Below are 17,304 nucleotides of genomic sequence, written 5' to 3'. Positions count from 1 at the left end.
AAAAAAAAAAAAGAATGTTGAAGATGGATGACCATGCTCTTCTGGCTTGGAAGATTTCAGTTGAAAAGTCTGCTGTCATCCTAATGGCTCTGCCTCTGCTTCTGTAGGTCAGTTGGTGCTTACTCCTAGCTGCTTGCAGAATTTTTTCATTCATCTTGACTTTGGACAGGTTCATTACAATGTGTCTCGGAGGCTCTGTTTGAGTTAAGATGACCTGGGGTTCGATGTCCATCTGAAGGGAGTGTGTCAGGGTCTTTAGTAAAACTTGGGAAGTTTTCCCTTATTATGGTCCCCAGTAGAGCTTCCATTTCTTTGGGACAATCTTCTTTCCCTTCAGGAATTCCTATTATTTGTATGTTTGAATGCTTCATGGAGTGTTTTGGTTCTCTAAGCACCTGTTCTGCTTTCTCTCTCTTCTTTTCTGCTTCTTTAACTTCCTGGGTTAACTTGAAAACTTTATCCTCTGCTCTAAGGTTCTTTCTTCTCCATGGTCTAACCTATACATATATATTTTTACTTTCTATTGCATCTTTACATTCCCTGATTGTCTCCTTCTTCTTCTTTTTTTTTTTGAGACAAAGTCTCACTTTGTTGCCCTCAGTGGAGTGCTGTGGCATTACAGCTCACAGCAACCTCCCAACTCTTGGGCTTAAGCAATTCTCTTGTCTCAGCCTCCCAAATAGCTGGGACCACAGGCGCTCGCCACAACACCCGGCTATTTTTTTTGGTTGCAGCTGTCATTGTTATTTGGCAGGCCCAGCTGGATTCGAACTTGCCACCTTAGGTGTATGTGGCTGGCGCCCTAGCCACTTGAGCCACAGGCAGGAGCCAGAGCTTAGATCTTGAAACAGTCTCAGCCTCAGCAAAGCCAAACTCTTCCTCATCACCAAATAAACAGGGACCTTCTCAGTATGGCTGCCTCACCAGCCACGAAACCTATGGCAAATTCACTCCAGCTAACATTCAAATCTGGTTGATGTACACTGTTCAAGTCTGCCCACTCTTCCAAGCTTTCCACTCAACATGCAGTTTCTCCCCAAAACTGAAAACTTCCTCCCATCCTGGACCTCCATGGCAGGCGCTGATTCCAGCCAGTCACAGTCACTTGTTTAATTCATCAGATTCCCTCTGCTCTGGATCATACGTGGTATCCAGCTCTCCACCTCCTCACTGTGCTCCCTTGCTGTTCTCCCTGACTCTGGGTAAGGTCCCTACAACAGGTATGGCTGGGTTTTCTTTTTCCCCAATTGTTCTAGGAGAGCTCAGCTGCACGATCCTTTTGGTCTGCCATCTTGCTCTGCCCCCCATGTGTGGTTTTGTTGTTGTTGTTTTGGAGAGACTGTCAGCTCACCCTCCACCTTGGGCAGGCGAGCTCCTCTCCTGGCTGTAGCTCCTGGGGTTGCTGGACGAGCACGGGCTAGCATAGGTGCTCTGCTAGCACACCTGGCACATGGGGCAGGCTTAGTCGATGTCAGTTGCTACTATTATTTGCTATTTGAATTTTCTTGCTTTAAAGCTATACTCTCCCTGTGTGGTTAGAGTGATCATTCTGCTTTCCACAGTATCTTAGAAATGTTGGGTGTTTCAGAGCTGAGGAACGTGGGCTGAGCTCCCCTGGTCCTTGGGATCACCCAGGCCCCTGGAATGTGCACTAGAGCATCTGCAGTTGGTGGCTGTTTTCTTATTTTAGGTCACCAATATGCTGTCACACCTGCTAGCTCAGGAGACAGGGAGGCCGTCTCATCTTCAGATGAGTCCTCTGATGCACGTTGAGTCTTGCGACCCAAACATGCCCAGCTGTCTCAGGCAGGTGGATGTGCCTTCACCTTGGCCTTGCCCAAGCATCACCACCTGTCTTCCAGCACCGAGTCAGTCCAGGGTGCCTCCCCCCGCCACCCTGGCCAGCACTACTCTCCTGGGTCACATCACAGTGACTTCTGGTTTCATTCATTGCCCCTCCCCCCAGGTCCTTTCCTTCAAGATCCACGGAAAACAAAGCAAAACAGAAAAGTCTGAATGGCCAGTGTGTGTGATGTGAGTGAGGCCTGGGCTTTGTGGGGCAGGGGAGAGGAATGGGGAAATTTGGCTGCTCTCAGGAAAGAAGCCAACAAGTCGCAGATGCTCCGAGAGGACCGTGAGCTGGTCAGACTGCACATGTGGAGGGGTTTCAGGTCTAGAGAAATTGCTCATGAGATTGGAACCCTTGCAAAGTAGCCAAAACTGACACCCATAGGAGACTGACTTTGAATCCTGCCACTGAGGGGCTCCAAGTGCCCAGGTGTTGATGGTTTTGCCATTGTTTTCTCCTGAGAACTTCCTGAAAGGACCTGGCTTGTAGAGCCATTGTAGACATCAGTGTCCACACTTAGATTTTAACCCTAGGAAGCTCATGTGGGAGCCTCATTTTCCTGTTGTGTACCGCAGGGCCCTCCTTACTCAGGCTGGCAGGGAGGGAGGGGTGTGCCGACCACACTCAGAGGCTAAGGGTTAAGGAGAATCAGGACTGGAGTCAGCAGAGGGGTGGGGTCCCGACTGCCCCAAGGAACTACGTGGTGATGTAGCTTGTCTGAGCCTTGCTTCCTTGCTCTGTGAAAGGGGGGCCAGAATGAGTTAGGCCTGACCCAGTGCAGGGTGTCTGAGGGGCCCCGACTTGGTGCAGGCGTCTGACCGTCCGCCCACCCCTGCGCTGTCCGTGGGCGCCCGGCACTCACTTGACGGCATAGGTCATGCGGTCAGGCCGCATGCAGCGCACCATGCACAGCTTCTGCAGGGCCGTCTTGTTCTTCCACTCCTTTGGGAAAATCTCCTTTTCTGGGGCTTCTGACTCCACCAGCTTTTTCCACCGCTTGGCGGATCCTTCGATGTCACTATCCAAGTTTTTGAACTCGTCCATCTCTGAGAGGGCCTGTGGGCAGACACAGTGTCCCTGTCACTGAAACCATGTCCTATTTGTCTGCCTCTGGCAGCCTGGGACAGTGGCTGGGAGCCTCCTTGGGAGGAATCTGATTTAATGACGTGACCTGGCTTCCCATCTGTGGGGCACTGGAAGGGACTAGCGGCTGCTTCTCTAGGGGTCTCTGGAAACGGGACCAGAGACAGTGGTCTCTGTCGCAGGGAACTACCCTCTTCAGATCTTTCTAAAGGGAGCCCTTGAAACTGGAGGGTCCCTGGCTGTATGTGTCCAGGAACCTAAGGAATAGCGTTTACACTGTGCACTTGGCTGGCCCTGGAAGGAGAGGTCCCCTGCAAGAAGGAGGGGACTGGGAGCTAATTGTATGCAGGCCCCAGGGGACCTAACACATGCCACAATTGCATAGCAAAGCAGAGCTACCTGTGAGCTGACTGCCTGCCCATCCTAGTCCCTGTCCCTGTCTCTGGGACCTCCTCGTTTTTTGCTGAGTTTTAGGGGCCTGTGGCGCCTTGTAACCTGGCCTTGTAAACATCCTCAGCATCAGCCAGAAATAAAGTACATGGTATTCAAAGTCTGAAGCCGGACCTTGATCCCACCCCAGCCTTGGTTCTGTAGGAAGTCCACCGGCGACACGACGCCAGCCTTAAAAGGGAACCGTAGGAGGAAGTCCAGCTCCACTGGGTTCAGCTCTTTCTTCATGGATAAGACCTGAGGGCAGGAGGGACACACACTCAACACTGGCAGTCAGCAGCTCTTTTTTTTTTTTTTTTGAGACAGAGCCTCAAGCTGTCCCCCTGGGTAGAGTGCCGTGGCATTACAGCTCACAGCAACCTCCAACTCCTGGGCTCAAGCGAGTCTCCTGCCTCAGCCTCCCAAGTAGCTGGGACCACAGGTGCCCGCCACAACGCCCGGCTATTTTTTGGTTGCAGCCATCATTGTTGTTTGGCGGGTCCGGGCTGGGGATTCGAACCCGCCACCTTAGGTGTACGTGGCTGGCGCCTTAGCCGGTTGAGCTATAGGCGCCGAGCCGCAGTCAGCAGCTCTTGACGTGAGCCCGCTGGCTGCCAGCTGCCAGGGAGCTTACAGTCCTTGCTCTCCGTGGACAAGCTGTCTTGCCCTTCTGGGTTGGGGCAAAGCTTTGTGTTCACTTTGTCTAACATGTAGTTTACCACTTTATCATATTAAAGTCTGTAATTCAGTGGCAGTTCACACATTCACAATGGTGTGTGACCACCACCTCTTTAGCTCTAGAACTTTCTCACTACCCAGAAGGGAGACCCCCTCCACTAAGCGCCCCGGCCCCCAGGCCCTGACAGCCACTCCTCTGCTGTCTCCGTGGATTTGCTCTTCTGGACATTTTGTATAAATAGACCCATGTGCTGTGTGCCTGCTGCATCTGGCTGCTGCCACTTATCAGGCGTTCTGCGGTTCCTCCTTGTGTCTGAAGTTCATCCCTTTCTAAGGCCAAGTGATGCCCCATTGTGTTCCCTGTACATCCGTGAACAGACAGATGGGTTGTTTTGGCCTTACGAGGCCTAGGCTATTGGGAATGAAGCTGCTGTGAATGTTGGTTTGCCAGAGTCTGTCTGGACACCTGTTTTGTGTATTCTGGGTACATCCCCAGGAGTGGAGTGCCAGGTCATGCTATGCCCTCTTGTACGTGTGCATGCCACTCTCTGGACCTCCAGCAGGCAGGGCTAGCTGTGCTGGGCAGCTAGCAAGGCGCCCTCTGTCCAGATGGGCTGACAGGCACTGCCATGCCTCAGTCAAGTGCCCAGAGTCAGACTTTTTCTTTTGATCATATCATATGTTCTCTGGGCCTGAAAACAATGCTTTCTTCCCTGGAAGATTACAGGGATTCCTGAGGAAGTCTTCTCAGCAGGAAGAAGAACCCATCAGGCACTTCTGTGACCCAGAGATTCAGATGTGAAGGAAACGTCCTTAATTTGGACTGCATTGATTCAAAGTTGGAGTTTGGGGACGGGTACGGTGGCTCACCCCTGTAATCCCAGCAGTCTGGGAGGCTGAGCCAGGTGGACCGCCTAAACTCAGGAGTTCCAGACCAGTCTGAGCAAGAGTGAAACCCTATCTCCACTAAAAATAGAACAACTAGCCGGGTGTTGTGACGGGCACCTGTAGTCCTAGCTTCTCGGGAGGCTGAGGCAAGATGATTGCTCAAGTCCAGGAGTTTGAGGTTGCTGTGAGCTATGATGCTACCACACTCTACCCAGGGTGACAGAGTGAGACTCTTGTTTTAAAAAACAAACCCACAAAAGTTGGTGTTTGGATTGAAAGCCAAGTTTACATTAGTTCCAGAGCATTTCCAGCCATACTAGTGAACAGCATTGCAGAAGGCTGAGCTGCGCTCTGAATGTTTCCTTCAGAAACCATGTGTCAGACATGCCAGCAGTGCTGGAATGTGGGGCCTGAGGATTCGTGATTAGTCTGGGATAGCAGAGTGGAAGGATTTGTTGTAAGATGGGGTGCGGGGCCCCTCTTGTGCTCTCTCTCACCCTCTGGCCTTCCCCCACGGATGCTGCAGCAGGAAGGCCCTCACCAGATGCCTGCACTTTGATGTGGGGTTTCCCAGCCTCCAGAACCACGACAAATCCGTTCCTATTGCCTATAAATGGCCCAGTTTTAGGAATTTTGTTACAGCAGCACAAAACAGACTGAGACAGGCTGTTTAATCAAGCTGATGGAACACAGCTCTAAATGCTCCAGCAGAACTGTATAATCAAGGAGGGATGTTGGTTCACTGATGTGTTTACTGCACGGGAAATATTTCTCAGCATGCACAGTAGGTGAGGCATAAATGCAGGATTCATTACTCAGCACAACTGAAACGTCGCATTTCTTTGTAAAATTCTCTTTCACTGACGCCCTCTGGCAGTAGCTGCCACTGAAGCCCCTGCCTGCTCCCCTCACGTGGCCTGCTCCAGGGCAGGCACCTCACACTCCGAAGTTTGTCTGGAGTGTTGTTGAAATGCAGATCTGGGCTCTCCAGGTCTGAGTGAGGCCTGAGAGTCTGCATTTCCAACGAGCTCTTGGGGACACTGGCACCATCAGGCCATGGACCAGACTTTGAATATCCAGGCTGGACGTTACCTGAAATGTAACTTGTGCCAGAAAAATGAGTTTGTCTCGCTCGAAGAGCCCCCGGGCGGTGTACATGTAGACCGAGTAGGTGATCTCGTCCGTCAGGTTGATCACACGCTGCTTCACCTCGTCGGCGGGAGCCGTCTTCTGGATAGCTTTCTCAAACACCACGTTGAAGGCCTGGAGAAGTGGCCACCAAGCTGCCACTGCCTGACCTGTGGTGGCCTCTGGCTGGTTTTGATTGCGGGGGTAGGGGTATTGTCTGGGGAATCGGGGAACGGCAGGGTGCAGGGACCCTCCCCAGGGGAGCTGGTATGATCTGGAACCCTGGCCTCCTTGTCCCTGTCTGCAGCCTTGGCCTGGTGCTGCCCGATGGCTCTGTGGGCACCAGGCCCAAGTCCAGAGCCCAGACAGCAGCCCACCTTGAGCGAGAACTGGTAGATGGGGTTGATCTTGTTGAGGTCGTTGAGGATGAAGTACAGCAGCGACGCCCTCTCTGCAGCAGGACGGTAGCTCTCTCTCGCCTCATTGATCTTAACTTCTGTGATCTTTGCTTCTTGCACCTTAAAAGAAACAAAAGGGGAGTGCATGAGGCCAGCAGGTGGACGAGGCCATGTGCAGGTGGGCCCCAGGTGAGCCCCCGCCACAGGGGGCTCTCAACAGACGGCGGGTGCTGGGGGAGCCCACACCCTTGGCCCTGCTGCCCACCTCCCTGTGCTCCTCTTGGGTCTTGAGGGTGTAGCCTCAGCATCTTACCTTCTCCTCAATCTCGCTGGCCGTGTGTTTGGTGGTCTCCAGATTCTCCACCAAGGCAGTGTCACCCAGAAAGTTCCCCGACGCAGCTGACAGACGGGCCAGGAGAGAGTCTTCCAGCTCTTTCAGAACAATCTTAAATTCATTTTGAGACTTGGTGAGGTTTGCCTGCGGGGGAAGCAGAGTCAGTGGCTGCGTGGCCTGGCTGTGGCTTGGCTTGGCCATGGCTGTGGAACCTAATGGGAGAAGCAATGCCAAGCCCAGCAGGAAGCGGCAGGAGCCCCCAGAGTGTGGGGGGGGCCCTGCGCCCTGCCTCCTGGCTTCTTGTCATGGAGACTGTGGGGAAGGATGAGGAGGCAGATGGGCCTGGGCGTCCTCCTCTGAGCCCACATGTCTGGCCAAGACAGAGCCAGGGATGTGGCCGGTTCATCTGCTCTCAGCTAGACTCTCTCATGGGGCAGCACTTTGGAGCTTAGAGTCTCTGAAACCCTCTGTGACTGCTGTTCAGATGGTCATTTGTTTAGAATTAAATTTGGGAGCTGGATGAGGAGACAGTGGAGAAGAAGTGATCCATTCTGTGCATGAGAAGGTGTGACTCAGTAGGACAAGCTCAGGCACACCTCAGAGGGAAGCCACAAGACCACGGGGCTGACAACTGCTCCCGGGACTTTCACCAAGGCCCGGCCCCCTCTGCCTCACGGGCCCCGCCTTCTGGGTGACCCAACATTGTTACCTTCAGCTGTTCTAGATCTGGGCGCTCTTTGGCCACCACAGCAGCCAAGAGCTGGTCCTCGAGGCCGTCCCTGGTGACCAGGAAGTTGATGAGGGTGCACTGTGCCTGCATCTCCGGCTTGTAGTGTGGGTTGAAGTACTTGGTGTGCAGGATCAGGCGGAAGTTGTGGTGGTACTCCACCTCCTTGTCCCCAATCTTAATGTACCTGAGTAGTGGGGACCGGATTAGAGGGGCTTTGCTGGCCCAGCAACAGACACGTAACACAGGCAGTTTGGCCCCCGCTCAGGGCAGTTCTAGGCCAAGCTACTGTCTTGAAGCTCCTGGTCACTGGAAGACATGGTGGCTCTCCTGTCTGTCCCTCCTCTCTAGCCCCTGACGAACGTCCTTCTTGAAAAGTCTTCTGTCCTTGCCTCTGGGCAGTTTGGTCTTACCACGCTGAGTTCACCTGGGAGCCTGGGCAGACGTGCTCACACCACCAGGAAGTCCCCCAGGTGGAACCCCAGTTCTCCTGCTCTGCCATGGGGCATCCCTTGTCTCTGGGTCCTGGCTGTGCTCTCCCTGGTTTCTGGTTAGGCTGACTTTGGGGGTCCCTGCCTGACCTCAGCCCTGGGCACCTGCACTCATCCTGCCCTGCTCAGGGCCTGGGACACCAGCTTGTTCACTTGCCGCCTCTGCTCTGGGTCCCTGCCTTCCTGTCAGCACCCACAGGTGGCGTCTGCCCACTCTGACCTTCCATTTTTAGTTAACTCTTTGTATATTATGCAGTAAATTACATCAGCTCATTATATCAGCTGACGAGAGACAAGACATGGTGCAGCTGTACAATGGGACATTATTCTGCCATAAAAACGAATGATGTGATGGCAACTGCTGCCACGTGTGTGAGCCTCAAAAGCTCTGTGGGAAGTGCAAAAAGCCAGACGTAGCGCGGCCCATCCTGCGCAGTCTGTTCACCTGAGGCTGCCAGGGACCGGGAGGGAGGGCGAGGGCTGTGCTTAGTGGGTGGGATCTCGCAGCAGGACTCCGTGAGTGTACCAAATGCTCCTGTGTGGAACACTTAGCGTTCTTAATTTCACATTGCGGGAATTTCATCTGAATTTTAAAAAGGTAATGTACTGGGATTGGCAAAATGCACAAGGACAAAAAGGAGTACTGTCTGGAGGTGCCTGCCCCCCGCCGTCTCCCACGCCCCGTCTCACCTTCACACCTGTCAGCACTTTGTCAAGGCTGCTGCTCCCCAGGGCAGAGAAGGCGATTCTGGGCCTTTCTCCCTGAACACATCTGAGGTTCTCCCCACTGACTGTATTTAGCCAGATTCACCCTCAGAGGTGGAGACCACTACTCACTTTCCCTTCTTGATTGTGTTCCTGCCCAGTAAGGGATCCAGCACGGGCTCCACGGTCTCGCCGATGTTCTCGATGAGCAGGGTATCCCCTTCTGAAATGGCCCGCTCAATGATGTCCAGGTAGCTGTGGGGACAGTGAGGAGCCACTTACTGAGAGGGCCTAGTGCGGGCCGGCGGGCCTCATGGCAGCCCTGGCTCGAGAGCCCCGAGCTGTTGCCTGAACAGCTCCCACTTTCTTGAAAAGAGCTAAGGGCTTCTTTGTAAGGACCCCCGTGGTCTGCTGGGCATGGAGATGAAAATGGGAGCAGCCCTGAGCTGCTTCCCAAACACTCTCACGTCCGCCTGGCCTCTCGTTTCCCGTGCCGCCAGGGAATCTCGTCACACGTGCCATCCTTGTTTCACACATGTGACAAGAAAACAAACTACACAGGACCCAGGCAGACAGCCGCCCTACGGCCTCCCAGCCTGTGAGCGCCGAGCCGCACGCACACCTGGGCCGTGAGCCTGGGCCTGGTCTTCCCTGCAGGAGCAACAGGTAATAAGTGTGTTGGGGGGGTAAGTTTAATTTTTACTACTGGTACTGTTTCCCAGGGTCAGATATTTAAACCTGTGAGCTGTGCTTGCAGTTAAAGATACGCCCTGCCATTTAACAAGTGTGAAGTGCTCAGGGCATGTTTCCAAGTCTAGGGTGGGCAGCTGCTTTAAGCCAGGCCGTGCAGCCTCACGCACCTCTTCTGTCCCAGGCGGATGGCTTTCAGTTCGTTCCCATATTTGTTTTTGATCCACTTGATTCCTTGAAGCTGGGCGTCCACGATCAGGGGCCAGCGCTCTGTGTTGCACAGGATGGTGGCGTTCTCAGTGGACATGCGGTCGCTGGGGAGGCCCTGGTTGTTCCAAGAGGCCACATCCGCATCGTCGGTCAGCAGGCTCAAGGGGTCTAGGCCTTCGGTGATTGGGATGGGGACCTGTGAGGAAAGGCAAGCTTTCTTAGAAACAGCCCCCCACCCCACTATTGCTGCTGTGGGTTTTTTTTCTGCCTCAGGTTTACTTGTACAAACACCCCAGCCCCATGCAGACAGAAGTCACACCAGTCCTTTTGTCCTCAGGATGGTAGACAGATGCCTCTACTCTGGAGCCTTCGTGGGGGCCTGGGCACCTTTGGGAGCCTGAGCTGGAACTGAAGCTAGAGCTGCAGATGAAGCCGCAGATTGGGCCTTGGTTTGAGCCTTGGCTTTGGCCTTTGGCCGGCGGATCCTGAGACCCTTGGCAATATGTGCACAAGCTCGCTTCCCAAGCTGGGGGTGGGCAACACAGGCAAGTCGACTGTGTTTGCGGCTGGCACCTTTCGGGATCTTGGTTTGTTTGTTTGTTTGTTTTGAGATAGAGCCTCAAGCTGTCCCCCTGAGTAGAGTGCCGTGGCATCACAGCTCACAGCAACCTCTAACTCTTGGGCTCAAGCAATTCTCCTGCCTCCGCCTCCCAAGTAGCTGGGACTATCAGCATCCTCCATAATGGCTGGCTATTTTTTGGTTGCAGCTGTCATTGTTGTTTGGCAGGCCCAGGCTGGATTCAGACCCGCCAGCTCAGGTGTATGTGGCCGGTGCCTTAGCCGCTTGAGCCACAGGCACTGAGCCATGTGATTAGGTTTCTTGATGCCACTTTTGGGACTGGTTGTTTGTGGTATGGTTTTGGACTTGGCCATGTCTGCACCCAGGAAAGGCTGCTCTCCCCCATAAAGTCCTAGTTCTTCCCTTGCCATCCATTGCCCCGTGAGGAACTAGGAGCAGCGCCCCCACCTGGCAGCATCAGCTCCCCACATCCACACAGCCCGTCTCACTGCTGTGGTTCTGTGGCTCTGCTGCAATTAGAGGTGGACTGGCTGGTGGCCTGAGTGAAGAGGCCATTTACCTTGCTGTAGACGGAGCAGCTCTGTTCTGTTCCTTGGGGAGGAGGGACCTCAACGTCAGTAGCTGAACTAGTTTCCAAACCCCGCATGGGCCGGTGGAACCTCAGCCAGGTGCTGTCTGGTTGGGTCTGCACTTCGTACCTTTAACTGATTGATATAAGGGATCCAGAATTTCTCCATCAGCTCATTTCGGTATTTCTTAGTGAAGTAGCCCACGTAGGAGACGAAGGCGGAGATGAGCAGGACGTCCCCGCACAGCGTGATGCCCTGCTTTTTGAAGTTCTCCACCGATTCAGCCCAGCGGACGTTCTCTGAGGCTAATCCTCCCACCAGCCTGGAACGGGAACAGGAGGAGATAAAGTACATTTGCCCAGTGAGGGGATCAGACGAGACCAGTCCTCCACCTTTAAATGACTTCAGAGTTTCTTGAAGTCATTTAAGAGCTTCTCTGGATCTTCAGAGTTTCACACTTATACTTGGCTCAGTGGCTCAATGGTGAAAAAAATGCTTTGGGGGAGCTTTGGAGAAACAAAATAATGATTTTGGAGGCCCTTGGGAACATGGCATTCCCAGGTCATGTGTGCATGTGTGTTGATGACACCCCATCTCTGCTGGCGGTATGGCACCCTTCCCCCCATGCTGATGCCGCTGCCTGGACACCACTGAGCACGTGCCTGGCCAGCAGGTGCTGGAGCACACGAGGGGACCATGGTGCCCCCAGGATGACGTGCATGCAGAGGCCCCGGTCCTGCAAAGAGTGGGGACTTCAGGGTGTGCACTGTGCTGCTCCGGCCGCCAGCTTGAGGACTGTCCCTGACCTACATGGCACACGCTGAGTCTGAAAGCACCGATGTATTTGTTGAAAGTCCAGGTTGCCCAGTTCGGCCCACTGAGGTCCACCTGAGCAGCCCTGGCTTGTCCACGGCCTAGAGGCCATGTTGCTTTTCTTGGCACGTGAGGTTAAATCCCTCAGGCCCATACCAGAGGGGCCTGCACACCACCCTGGGGGCCAGGCTCAGGCAGCTGGGGCCTCTCCTGGGGTTCCTACATTGTGTTGACCACTGACTAATTAGTGGTGGCCAACCCACAGGGGAGGAAGAGATACAGCCAGCTGGGCCCTTGGACTGACTCTGCCTGGCGCCCTGCCAAGGCCCCGGCACACACTTGTGGGAATGGGAAAGGGAGGTTCCAAAGCTTCCGCAGCCTCGAGCCCCCCAGGGCCCCTGGGCAGGGGCCACGGTGCACTGAGATTCAGTCTCAGGGGCTCACTGTGAGAACAAGATGTAAAAGCAGGGGTCCTCAAACTTTTTAAACAGGGGGCCAGTTCACTGTCCCTCAGAGCGTTGGAGGGCCGGACTGCGGGCTCCGGGACTAGTAGGCTACTAAGCAGGACAGGCAGTGGCGGCAAAAACACCCAGCGGGCCGGATTAATGTCCTAGGTGGGCTGCGTGTGGCCTGCGGGCCATAGTTTGAGGACGCCTGGTGTAAAGTATCTGACTGATAATTTTTATCTTGATCAGATGTTGAATGATACTCTTTTGGCTATTTGGGGCTAAGATATATAATTAAAATTAATTTCAGGCCTGGTATGGTGGCTCACACTTGTAATTCCAGCACTCCGAGAGGCTGAGGCATGTGGATTGTGTGATCGAGACCAATCTGAATAAGAGTGAGACCTACTCACATCTCTACTAAAAATAGAAAACTAGCTGGGCGTTGTGGCGGGTGCCTGTAGTCCCAGCTACTTGGGAGGCTGAGGCAAGAGGATGGGTTGAGCCCAGGAGTTTGCTCAGTTGCTGTGAGCTGTGATGTCACGGGACTCTACGGGGGGACTCTGTCTCAAAAAAAAAATTAATTTTACCTGTTTTTTTGTACTTTTTAAAACTGGCTGCTGGAAGAGTACACTGGAAGAGAACTCTTGCAACTAAAAGAGTTAAAATGGCAGACGTGGGCTACATTTTACTCTTAGCAGGCAGCACTGCACTGGACCCCAAACCCTGAGAGACACGGCGTGCACTGGTGTGCAGTGACCTGGGAGCCTGCACCCCATGCCATGTTGTGGCTGACAGTGGGTTGTCTCCAAGTGCTGCCCTGGGTTAAGCCCCTTGGGACATGCTGTCCTGGGCAGGTCTGGGTTGTTCAGGGAGGCTGCGTTCCCTGCGCGTGTCTGAGTGCACAGGAGACAAGGTTTAAGCTCAAAAAGTGAAGCTGCAGTGTGACTCCTTCCTCCTCCTCTGGAGGCTGCAGTGTGGGCTTGTACCTTCCAGGGAGTCCAAGAGGCAGGAGAGAGGGTGGGGGAGGAGCCCTACCTGTTAGCCAGGGAGATGACCCTGTTTGTGGCATCAGCCTCTTGCTGACATTTGATTTTCTCAGCTGTCGCTTTCTCAAAGGCCGACGTCAGGTTGTTCAGGTTGGCGTTGAGTTCCTGGGGAGACAAGTTGGAAAGGTCCTGGGATATCAGTACCAGGCTCTCCCAGCACCCACCCTGCCACTGGTGGGGAATGAGGGGTGAGCACAGGCCACCCAGGAAGAGCAGGAGCCCTGGAAGGGTGGGGGCCAAGGAGGCCAAGTGGCCCTCGAGTGACCTGGCCTTTCCTCTGCCTGCGTTCTCTCGTGCTGCTTAATAATTCACGGCATGGCCCGTGCCAGCCCACTTTAAACGGGAATATTGATTGGCAGCATGAGCAAGTGGTGGAGACGGAGACCGCGCTTACGGCAATCTTGTTTTTGATCCGGGACAGCTTCTCCTGCGCCTCTGCCAGCTCCGCATTAGCCTCCTCCAGGGCCTGCCTCTTGGGGGCCACATCGCAGTAGACCTCATAGAAGCGGACGATGTTGATGCACCAGGAGCACAGGCCTGCAGCGGCCGTGGACTTGGAGCGGATGAACTCAGGGTCGAAGGTTGGGTTGCCTTGGTATGGCCTGGCAGGGGAACACCAGACAGCCAGAGCTGTTACCCTGCCTTACCCTGGGGAAGCGTGCCCAGAGAGGCTGAGTGTGTCCCCCACAGCTCTGATGGGGCAGTGGTCCACTCTGTTCCTCCCGCTGCCCTGGCGGCACCACCCCATTTCCCAGGATGGGCACCCGGAGACTAAAATGACAAGGTTATGGTGGGGAGCTGGTGTGGCAGGGGTGCCTCTTGGGGGGGAATGCTACAGTGACTGAGAAGAATGCCCATCCGAGTCGTTTAGACTCTTTGGAAACTAGTATGTTAAAAATGATGACAACATTGTTAAATAGGTTAAACTGGTCTGCAGAAAGAAAACAGAATGGATAACTCAAGATGTTAGTTGAAAAGCAATTTCAGTTCAGGTTGGGGAGCAGCTGTTGCTTCTCACTTTGGTCTGTGCCATACCCTGTTTATTTACTATTAGAATGAGTTTGCACCCTCTAAACATGCACCAAGCAGTGTGGGATGGTGGCAGCTGGGGGACAAGAAGAAGGCACTCATCAAGGTGTCATTTATAATACAAAACAGGAACAGCCTAAATGCTCAGCAAGGCGGGAAGTTCTGTATGCTACGGTTCCCCCAGGCAGATGGGACCGTAGGACAGGGCCGGCCAAAGAGCTACGTCCACGTGGGAAAAGTAGTTTCTGTCAATGTTACATGAAAAATAAAAGAACAAATAATTGTGTATTTACAGTTATTTCAATGATGAAAAAAACTTTTAGGAAAAAGACTGAAAATAAATACACCAGATGCTGACAGTGGCCCCCCAGGGGTCTGGAAGCCTTTCCTGGTTTCTTCTCTCATACTTGACACCATTCTGTGCCTGCCAAATGTCTCTCATAGTCCAACCTTCTTTCTCCCTGGCAGAGCTGGGACCTCCTGGGGCCCCAGCTTTGGTCCCTGGGCTCAGAGGGTGTGACCTTCTTCCTCAATGGGGGTTGGGGACCCTGAAATTGGGCTGCCCAGGGATGGCAGCAGGGAGCCCATGCGGTGGGAGATGGGCCTGGAGCACTTACAGAGGGGAGGCCTCGTGACACTGTGGGTAAAAAGTGGAATCCTTGTGACACCTTTTCCCCCGGGCCACGGCCCTCCCCCGAGGGAGTCCCCTCCGGCCCTATGAGGAAACCTCCCAGATACAGGACCTTTGTAGTCTGGTGGGAAGGCGGAAAGGGGTCCGACAGAGCCTCACTGTGTGCGTGTGGACACGTGAGCACCCCATATGTGCACGCACACATCGCATCCATGCATATCTGTGTGGGGCACCCATGTATGCAGCCAGCTGCCATAGACCTAGCTGGCCTCTATCATGGACCGACATCTCTAAGGGAAGTGTTTATTGAGTGTCAGCATGGTCTGAGGGTGTCCTGCTGCCATGTTGTCCACTGCGTGTCAGCTGTGTGCTTTTGCCCTGGATGCTGTGATGGGAGGGCCTTCCGAGATCCTGAGCCCCAGGAGCCTGGGACACCCCATCCTGGCCGAGTGCAGCCAGGTTCGTCCAGAAGGTAGCCCCCGTCTTTGGGGCTCCACCTTGCTTCACTGAGCCCAAGACCCTGTCTAAATCCCAGCAAGCACATGCCTAGGGGCTGGTACTCCTAGGAGAAGGTTCTGGACCTCGTGGGGCCTTAATGTGATAAGGAATTGGAGGGAGCCCCACACGCCTGATCAGGCCAACTCACTTAAACGCTTTCAGGCAGGCCTCGGGGATGTGCTCCTTGTCGAACTTCTTCAGTGAGTCCAAGAAGGTGTCTACTTTGCCCATCATGATCTTCGCAGCCTTCCAGCTCTTGTCCTTGGGGATCTTGCCCCCAGGTGCCGTCAGGATCATGACGGCGGCCGTAACATTGACCACGGCATCCGGGGGGGACCCAAAGGACTTCAGCTCCGTCAGATTGTTCTGCAAACAGCAGACAGGAGTTAGCACAGGCCCTCAGGGGTGACCCTAAGAAAGCCCCTTACAGCGACAGTGAAGGCCGTGTCCTCCCCACTCCCCTGTCCTTTCCATTCCCTCTGTACCTTGTTCAGAGTGTCCAGCGCTTCCTGTGCGGCCAGCAGGGCTGGTTCTGCTTTGGCCAGGTCTGTCTCACAAGCCTTTTGTTTCTCAGTGACATTCTGCAAGGAAGCCAGACAGGCTTGTCTGTCCCCGGGGGTGTGTGTTTAGGGGGTAGGCCCAGGTCCCCACCCACAGCCCAGGACCCCGTGGGTCTGAGCTCCGAGATGGGGCTGCGTGTCCTGCTGACCTGGGGGCCTGCACCTTCACTGACAGCCCCTCGAGTGTGCTCGGTTACTGTGTCTGGAACCCACCTCTGCCCCCAGCCCAGCCCTGGGATCTTGGAACGAGAATTCTTCCTCCTACTGGCTGGGGCCACCCAGACCCTTGGCCTGGAGAGCTTATGTCTGTGGGACCATCGTGTAGTCCCCCAGATGGTACATCTCAGAGAGTGAGAAATAAGGCCATTTTCATCTATCTGCTCATTTATCTACTGGCTCTGGAGAGAGCAGTTAGTCACCAGACACTCTGAGTTTAAACTCCCACCAGACATGGGCAGAGGACAGAGCCCTACAGGGCAGGGAAACAGAGGAACAAACGACACTGTGGTCCTTCAGGTCCCAGGGTGATGGAGACGTTTCTCCTGTGCCATGGTTCTCAGCCTTGGCCGCCTACCAGAACCAGCAAGGATCCCCCGCCCCCGGCCAGTGATAACCTGACCTCTGGAGGTCCCGGAGCAGCAAGTCTGAGCCCCAGGGCCCCAGGAGGTCTTCTCAGCCCTCCACATGCTTACAGACACTGGCATCAGGTTAAAATGCCCAGAGCTGGCTGGGGCCTGAGGGCCGCTTCCACTGCTGTGCCTGGGGGCAGCACTTTTGGGAGTCTCAAAGGGGCATTTCTCCAGGGAAAGGCCCTCCTTCTGGGGTCCCGGGGGTTGGGAAACTCTGCCTTGCGGGGCCTGCGCCCACCTTGTTGATGACCTCAACCTTCACTTCCTCCTCATCAGCGATGGCTTTCTCTTTGCTGACCTTCTCTGTCTCCACACCGACCACCTGGATCAGCTTGTCTGCGTTCTCATTCTTTTGCTTGAGCTCAGCCTCCTGAATCGCCAGCTTAGCCTTCAGGTCATCCACCTGGGATAGGAGGGGCCAAGGGCAGGCAGGATGGCAGGCCCTTCCCAAGAGTCTTTTCAATATTATTACTCTAAGGGAAGTGTTTATTAAGTGTCAACTGTGCACAGGGTCATGAACACCAGACACATTCCTGGCACTCAGAGGGGTCAGCAGGCCAGGTGACTAGACAGAAAAATGCCACCTGAGTCACAGTGCTGAGGAGTTTGGGAGGCCAACGTGTGTTCTGGGCTGGTGGGAGAGTAACAGGGAAAGCCTAGGGACTGGGGTCCAAAGGCTCCCCTGGAAGTGAGCGTGGGGCCCCAGCTTGTGTACAACTGAGGTCACAACTGTTTGGAGAGACATTTAAAGCCAGGTAGGACACTTAAAAATCAATACAGTGTGGCTCGGCGCCTGTGGCTCAACCGGCTAAGGCGCCAGCCACGTACACCTAAGGTGGCGGGTTCGAATCCCCAGCCCGGACCCGCCAAACAACAATGACGGCTGCAAC

At 54.4% G+C, this 17,304-nt stretch overlaps 1 protein-coding gene across 1 annotated transcript in view; it reads right to left on the bottom strand.

Moving 5' to 3' along the window:
* Window positions 1-17,304, bottom strand: part of DNAH17 (dynein axonemal heavy chain 17) — a 117,731-nt gene that overhangs the window by 23,153 nt on the left and 77,274 nt on the right. Inside the window, exons 55-68 of the mRNA XM_012802834.1 lie at window positions 16,653-16,817; window positions 15,711-15,806; window positions 15,374-15,591; window positions 13,462-13,669; window positions 13,057-13,172; window positions 10,889-11,081; window positions 9,571-9,806; window positions 8,843-8,965; window positions 7,497-7,701; window positions 6,767-6,931; window positions 6,433-6,573; window positions 6,020-6,190; window positions 3,497-3,619; window positions 2,712-2,905 (exon numbers count right to left, since the gene is read on the bottom strand). Of these exons, the coding sequence (XP_012658288.1) occupies window positions 2,712-2,905; window positions 3,497-3,619; window positions 6,020-6,190; window positions 6,433-6,573; window positions 6,767-6,931; window positions 7,497-7,701; window positions 8,843-8,965; window positions 9,571-9,806; window positions 10,889-11,081; window positions 13,057-13,172; window positions 13,462-13,669; window positions 15,374-15,591; window positions 15,711-15,806; window positions 16,653-16,817 (2,354 nt within the window). The remainder of the gene's footprint in view (window positions 1-2,711; window positions 2,906-3,496; window positions 3,620-6,019; window positions 6,191-6,432; window positions 6,574-6,766; window positions 6,932-7,496; window positions 7,702-8,842; window positions 8,966-9,570; window positions 9,807-10,888; window positions 11,082-13,056; window positions 13,173-13,461; window positions 13,670-15,373; window positions 15,592-15,710; window positions 15,807-16,652; window positions 16,818-17,304) is intronic.

The sequence above is a fragment of the Otolemur garnettii genome, unplaced genomic scaffold (genome assembly GCF_000181295.1).
Source record: "Otolemur garnettii isolate 467f Iridium unplaced genomic scaffold, OtoGar3 scaffold00018, whole genome shotgun sequence".
In the NCBI taxonomy this organism is placed as follows: domain Eukaryota; kingdom Metazoa; phylum Chordata; class Mammalia; order Primates; family Galagidae; genus Otolemur; species Otolemur garnettii.
This window is presented reverse-complemented; position numbering and strand designations above follow the sequence as displayed.